At 50.6% G+C, this 7,659-nt stretch overlaps 1 protein-coding gene across 1 annotated transcript; it reads left to right on the top strand.

Annotated features, from left to right (window-relative positions):
- Positions 1-816: 816 nt before the first annotated feature.
- On the top strand, positions 817-6,897 carry Bhlhe40 (basic helix-loop-helix family member e40). The gene is made up of 5 exons (XM_048438528.3): positions 817-1,142; positions 1,311-1,380; positions 1,653-1,760; positions 2,678-2,801; positions 4,624-6,897. Exons 1-5 carry the CDS (start codon positions 1,063-1,065, stop codon positions 5,475-5,477), a joined length of 1,236 nt encoding a protein of 411 aa, XP_048294485.3. The 5' UTR covers positions 817-1,062; the 3' UTR covers positions 5,478-6,897.
- Positions 6,898-7,659: the final 762 nt, after the last annotated feature.

Here is a 7,659-nt window from a genome sequence, read left to right as displayed (position 1 = left end):
GGCCTCGGCTGCCCTAGCTCCTGGCCGCCTGCCTGCTTCCCATGGGGTGACATCCGCCCCGCCCTCGGTCCCTCCCCAAGGCGGGCAATTCCTGGACTCTGGGCTGAGCGCTGGGGGGCTGGGAAGCGGGGACGGAAAGAAACCCCAACCTCTGGGGAAGGCCAGCAGGGGGACGACGACTCCCTCCGCTGCACACCGGTTCCTAGGAGCGGGCCAGGCGGGGGAGGAGGAAGAGGGCTGGGCTGGAGCGACCGAGGGGATATTCCTCTCCCGGCTTGAGTCAGACGCGGGCGGATCCGTCCTCCCCCGTTCCCTCCCAGGAGACGGGAACTTACTTCATTTCCCTGGGGCAGGTTCGCCCACGTTACCAACCCCCCCCCCCCGGTTCCTTCCAGCTTCCGTGCCCCCCCACCCAGCTGGGCAGGACTCGGGCTGCGCTGCCACCCCCTCTTTCGGGGAAAGGAGGCCGCAGCCGCAGACACCTGGGGCCCGGGAGGGGGGGGGCACTTCGCAGCCGCCTGAGCGTTGTCCAACACGTGAGACTCATGTGATGAAGCCGGGGGAGGGCGGGCAGGTCGCTCCTTCCCTCCCCGGCAGCGGCCAGACGTGCTTGGAGTCACAGGGTAGAACACGTAGCTTCTACCCACCCACTCGCTCCCATTTAACCCAGCCCGCAGCCTCTCCTTACTCCTCGGCTCGTCCCCTCCAACAACCCCCCCTCCCGCTCCGCCCTAAGCAACCCCCTTCCCTCCCGCCTCCCCGCCCGCCCCACTTCTCATTCACTTGGCTCGCACGGCGCAGACAGCGCAGCGAGCACACACCGCCAGTCTGTGCGCAGAGCGGGAGCCAGAAGCCGCGGGGACACCCGGCCATGCACGCCCCCAACTAAGCGGTGCCTCAAAGCCCCGGCTCCTGCCAGTCCAGCGCATTGCAAGGGAGCTCAGGCTAGCTCAGAGGAACATACCCCTTGAGACCCTCGGGTCCTCGCTTCCAGGGCAGTTCTTCCTCAGACGCTCTGCTAAGTGCAGACAGAAGCGCGCAGTGGCCCCGGCTCGCCGCATCATGGAGCGGATCCCCAGCGCGCAACCACCTCCTACCTGCCTGCCCAAAGCGCCAGGACTGGAGCACGGAGACCTGTCAGGGTAAGTGTGCACTGTGACCCCTTCAGGTCTCCGCTGCTAGCCTTGTGTTCTGCTCCGCTCTCAACTTGGAGCACCTCTAGGAACATAGGGGGATTCTTGCATCAGTAGGGATCCTGCAGCCAGTGCGCACTCGGGAGTCACGGCTCTTTCTGGCCCCTCTCCCAACAGGATGGATTTTGCTCACATGTACCAAGTGTACAAGTCCAGGCGGGGGATAAAACGGAGCGAGGACAGCAAGGTAGGTACATCCCTGGGGACCCCCTTTTATAACCCCTCAAGTGCGCAGAGTTTCCAGGAAAAGTTTGCTTGTTTGGAGGTTTACTGGGGGATTTAAGATGTGGTGAGCTCATTGTCACAACTCAGTGACTTGGGAAAGACGGGGCAGAGAAGGTGATTCTGGGTGCGTCTCTGCGCCCTTGCAGGATTTATTTTCCTGCTGCCGGGCGGGAAGGAAGGGAGACTTTATGTTCCTTTCCCCAGGCACCCATCTCTTCCATGTACTCCTTGCAGGAAACTTACAAATTGCCGCATCGGCTGATTGAGAAAAAGAGACGTGACCGGATTAACGAGTGCATTGCCCAGCTGAAGGATCTCCTACCCGAACACCTCAAACTTACAGTAAGTGAGAAGCTGGCTGCGCTCCAACCTAGCTCTTCTGCCCAGAGGGCGGATGGGGGTCACTCGCCGCCTGCAGGCGTCACGTGGAACTGCAGGCTAGACGGGTGGATCAAAGCTCCGGGTAGCTCTGGGTTGGAGGGAACCAACCCATCACCAGTCCCAGGACCTCCGGGCAGAGGCAGAACCAGAACCCTCTGGGGGCCTCTTTAAGTTGGTTCCAAAACTAGCACAGCTTCCTTTTGGTGATTTTTTTCACCGCCTTGTAGTTTGCCTGACTGAAAGAAGCAAAGCACATACACACGCACGCAAACGTACAATTAAGCTCTTTTCCTTTTCCATCTTCCTTCCCTAAGACGACATACTTTTTAATGTGTGCTTTTTCTTCCCATCATACCCTTAAGTGGTAGCCAAAAGCTTTCTAGCTTTTCCGTTGGGAAAAGGATTTGGAAAAGAAGACGAAGAACGTGCCTGAGCTGGACGTTCTGAAAGGGTGTCAGGGAAACACACACACACACACACACACACACACACACACACACACACACACACAAAGCCTCCGGGTTGCCAGACACAGTAGACGTCCCTCCCTGGGTTGACACCGCAGCAGAGAAATGTTATCTCCGGAGTCCCCAGAGTTAAGGTCAGGCCAGCTGCTGGAGAAATCTATCTGTCAGCTCACTCCTGAGACTGTAGCAGCTACCAAAATGCCCCCAAAGACAGATGACACGTGTTTAGTTTTTTGAATCTTTTGATCATCGTTATGTATATGTTCAGACATCTGTGAACTCTAAATGCAGTGAAGCAGGAGAGGCTCTTCCTGTCTCTGTTGTTGTTTACACCCAGTTCTCATGACAAGTAAGTGTCTGCGGGGACTTCTCTGACCTCAGGGCTGACAGAAGCTCTTTGTTCCCCCCCAGACTTTGGGTCACTTGGAGAAAGCGGTGGTTCTGGAGCTTACGTTGAAACATGTGAAAGCACTGACAAATCTAATTGATCAGCAGCAACAAAAAATCATTGCCCTTCAGAGCGGATTGCAAGCTGGTAAGTGCCGGGGTCTGATTAGCATCTTCTCCTAAGCTGGCAGCGCACAGAGCCCTGGACACACTGGGGCTTCTGACCCACCTGCCACTGTTCACTTTTGCACATTCATCGGAGGAGATGCTTTTTTATTCTTTCCTAAAAGTCATACTTTCCATTCGGAATGCCACTGTGGGCCACCTGGAATAGAATACGTATTAGTTCAGTCATGAAACGTTCCTGTGACATTTTGGCCTGAGAGTGTCTAGATTCTGGGAGACTTCCCCATTCCCCTTTAAAATGCCAAGGCACCTATAATTTGTGTTGTGGGTGTTTTCCAGTTGGTCTTCTGAGGCCTCGATGATAGGTGAACCGAACACAGGTCTGCCCCCAGTGTTTTCCTGTTTCTTTGTTTCCTTGCCTTTGGATGTGGGGTGTAGTCTTGACAGGATGACAACAGGTTTTTATCCCCCTGCATTTCATTGTGGTGCCCTGAATAGCCACTAGGTATCTTGGCAAATTGCACAATCTAACGAAACCACTGGTTTCATCATTTATTTCTACGGAATTTCAGAGACTCAGAGACACTGTCTTCTCTCCCCTCCAGATTGTACAGGTCAGGCCAGGGGGAATCCTTACACATACCCCTCAGGCATTCTCTGTCCTGGCCAAGGCCAATATGAGAATCACAAAACCCAAGCTGGTATGTCCGCCAGCTTTCTTTCTAAATATAGCAAGTTGATCAGAACTGATCTCTAGGGGAGTCACGGATACAGTATGTGGAAACGACTTACAAATAATGAGTTTCCCAGTTAAAGTTCACAGGGGAAATGCAACTATTTGTTCAATAGGTTAGGCTTCTGTGTATACGGAAGTTGTTAGTTTTAGGTTTGTGGGTTTTATCTTTTTACTGTTGTTGTTGCTCTGGTTTGTTCTTGTTTTGAGACAAGGTCTCAATCTGTAGTCCCGACTTTCCTAAAACTCAGGAGCAATTCTCCAGCTTCAACCTCCCACGTGGCGGGATTCCAGGCGAGAGCTACAGCTTTTCCGGCACAGTTAACGCCTCTAGTCCTATTACTTGAGAGGCAGATAGAGCCCCATAAGTTCAAGGCCAGCCTGTTTTGCATAGTGAATTCCCAAGCCATCTAAGACAAAATAGGGAAACCCTGTCTTTACAAGAGCGAGATGTTTCTTTAGGTGGTATTGTTTCTGTATTGTGTATGACTACTAGCCGCCTTCCTTCATGAGACGGTTGCTATACTAGTTGACTGGAGATGGGTGTGGTGGCTCAGCTTTATTGTCCCAGCACTCTTGAAAGTTGAGATCGGCTCAATATGAGTTCAAGACTAGCCTGGGTTGCAGAGTAAACCCAACATCAATCTAGGCTAGAACGAGACTGCCTCGGAAAAAAAAAAATGTATGATTGTTAAACTTGTAAATACACTAGCATGTCCACTATTTTGTGTCACAAGGAAAACAACAGATACTAACCTACAAGTCAGCAAGAGTAGAAATAACTCGGTCTATTTCTCTGCGATACTATAAAGGTATTAAAAATCCTATTTGGGGACAGGGGAATGTACGGAGCCTATTGATACCCCATTGTACTTAGTATCAAAGCCCAAGCATTTTTTTTTTTTTTAAAAAGCACTGTATCTAAGTGGTAGGAATGTGTTGATTTCGTGTTTTATACTTTTCAGCATAATTCTATAGAATACTACTTTTGGAGTTGGAAATGCAAATTGATTGACAGGTTTTGTTTTTGTTTTTAAACAAAAAGAAAACCCCTGATGTACCTACCACACAACCTTCTAAAAAAGCCTTCTTTCTGGATCTTTTCTTCCAGGTGAGCTGTCGGGAAGAAATATCGAAACAGGACAAGAGATGTTCTGCTCAGGTTTCCAGACGTGTGCCCGGGAGGTGCTTCAGTACCTGGCCAAGCATGAGAACACTCGGGACCTGAAGTCTTCGCAGCTTGTCACTCATCTCCACCGCGTGGTTGCTGAGCTGCTGCAGGGTGGTCCTTCCAGGAAACCATCGGACTCGGCTCCCAAAGCCATGGACTTCAAAGAGAAACCCAGCTTCCTGGCCAAGGGATCGGAAGGGCCTGGGAAGAACTGTGTGCCGGTCATCCAGCGGACTTTCGCCCCCTCGAGTGGGGAGCAGAGCGGCAGTGACACGGACACAGACAGCGGCTACGGAGGGGAACTGGAGAAGGGCGACTTGCGCAGTGACCAGTCCTACTTCAAAAGCGATCACGGTCGCAGGTTCACCGTGGGAGACCGGGTCAGCACAATTAAACAAGAATCTGAAGAGCCCCCCACCAAAAAGAGCCGAATGCAGCTCTCGGATGAGGAAGGCCACTTCACTGGCAGTGACCTGATGGGGTCCCCGTTTCTGGGCCCGCACCCACATCAGCCTCCCTTTTGCCTGCCCTTCTATCTCATCCCACCGTCGGCAACTGCCTACCTGCCTATGCTGGAGAAATGCTGGTACCCCACCTCTGTGCCGGTCTTATACCCAGGCCTCAACACCTCTGCAGCAGCCCTCTCCAGCTTCATGAACCCAGACAAGATCCCCACTCCCTTGCTCCTGCCCCAGAGACTCCCATCTCCCTTGGCACATTCGTCCCTCGACTCTTCCGCCTTGCTCCAGGCTCTGAAGCAGATCCCCCCGTTAAACTTAGAAACCAAAGACTGAACTCTTGAAAGAGGTCTCCTGCTGCTTCGCTTTCCTTCCTCCCTAATTCCAAAACCACAAAGGTCGGCCCACCATGCAGACCCACATAAAAGATTCGGAATGTGTGTGCGTGAGTGTGTGTGCGTGTGTGTGCGTGTGTGTGTGTGTGTGTGTATGAATAGGACATTAAGTTCCTTCTGACACAGGGAAGACATGAAAAGGATGTCCTAGCATCAGATGACAGGACCGGAGCTGTCAGTTCTCTGGGCTTTTCCCTATCCATAGAAGAGCCCCCCTTTGATACAAATCAGTTGGATTTTCATAAGCTTCAAAAGCTCCATCTGTGAGTCACTCCAGTTTGGGAGCTGGGTCTGTCTGTGGCTTTGAGAAAAGGTAGTTTCAAAGGAGGACTTTCCAGAGCTCAGCTTCCAGCCAGCTGTTAGGACCCCACCCTTCGCTCTTTATTGTCGAGGTGACTCAGAGCCGACTGACAGTGGTCAGACCGAGCTCTCTGCTAAGGTGGTGAGGGAGGCAACGCTGGCATGTCACGGTAGTGGTTTGGGCAAATTTCTGCAGGTCCCCTCCCCCACCCCTGCCCCCAATGAGTACAGACAATGAATGCAGTTCCCTAACTCGGGCTTTTGTGGCGATCAGCTTACTTAAGGAACTGAAAATGGCCTCCTTTGTACAAGCTGAGCTGCTAGGGAGCCCAGGTGGACCAGACCGGTCCCAGACCTATGGCACCTGTTTTCTGGGTGAGCCGTTCAAGAAAGCAAAGGAGGGTCTCAAGAGATGGCAGATGCCCTAAGTGTCCCAAAGTGTACAAAGCTAAGTAATCAATTGCTCCACTTACTCCTCAGCTAGACTCGGCTCTCAAGTCCTTCCCCAAGCTTTGAACCAACCTGAGCTTCTCCAAGGCAGAGCTTTGGCATCCTGAGATCCTTTCTGCAGGCTAATGCCTCTTGCCCGGCGGCATATGGAGTGGCCCTATTGCTAAAAAGGATTCTGTCTCCTTTAAGGAAGTTTTATTTTTGATTCAGAGTCCTTGTTGTCTTGACTTGCTCAGCCAGCCCTGCACCAGCTTTTCGAAATGCACTATGCTTGTGTTTTAACTTCTTTTCCCATTTTTATTTGGGCATAAAAAAAACGTTGCCTTTATTTGTAAAGCTGTTATAAATATATTATATAAATATATGACAAAGGAAAATGTTTCAGAGGTCTATTTGTATAATTACTTGATCTACACAGTGAGAAAAATGAATGTATTCCCGTTTTTGAAGAGAAGAATAATTCTTTTTCTCTAGAGAGAGGAGAGGTTACAGTGTTTATATTTTGGAACCTTCCTGAAGGTGTGAAACTGTAAATATTTTTATCTAAGTAAATGTTAAGTAGTTGTTTTAAAAATACTTAATAAAATAATCTTTTTCCTGTGGAAGAGAAATGGTCTCCTTGGTTTTAAAGATACCTTAGTGTCATGGTTCTTCCTCCATCCCTTTGCTTGAAGACAGTGCCTACTTAATCTCAGTATAATTGCGTTCAGCTTTTCATGTGCCTGGCATTATGAATAAGCCAAGTCCATGTAGTAGGTAAATGCCGGATTATTTTTGTTTTTATTTATTTATTCATTCACTCATTCACTCATTCATTCACTCATTCATTCATTTTGAGGCAGGGTCACACGTAATAGCCCATGCTGGCACCAAATTTGATTTGTAGCCACGGCTGGCCTTGAATGGATCTCCCATGTCCACCTTCTGATTACAGAGATCACAGTCAGGCTTCCTGGAGCTGCAGAGGCATGCCTCCCGCCCCCACCCCCACACTTGGATTTAGATAGTGCCGGGGATTGAACTCAGGGCCTCACAGGTCTTAGGCAAGCACTCTGTCAATGAGCTACATCCTCAGTCCTTATTATTTTTTCATGAACGCTTGTCAGGGATCTGTACTCATTCTATCCCTGTTTCCAGAGGTAAGCAACAACTACTTATCCCACGCAGCTTTGGAACTTGACGAGAAAATCCAGGGTAGGAGCTCATGGGCTGGAGTGTCTGGGGAGGCTGCCATAGGGCTCTGCACATTGAGGAAGGATTTAATGGATTATTAAGCAATAATAATTGGTTGGAGATAGTGCTTTCCCAAGGCAGGCGAACACTTTGAAATCCAGCAAGTTCCAATGGATTCCCCGCACAGTACTGCTGAAGGC

The sequence above is a fragment of the Myodes glareolus genome, chromosome 3, assembly GCF_982192425.1.
Source record: "Myodes glareolus chromosome 3, mMyoGla1.1, whole genome shotgun sequence".
Taxonomy (NCBI): Eukaryota; Metazoa; Chordata; class Mammalia; order Rodentia; family Cricetidae; genus Myodes; species Myodes glareolus.
Note: the sequence above shows the minus strand (reverse complement) of the source record. Positions and strands in the feature narration are given on the sequence as shown.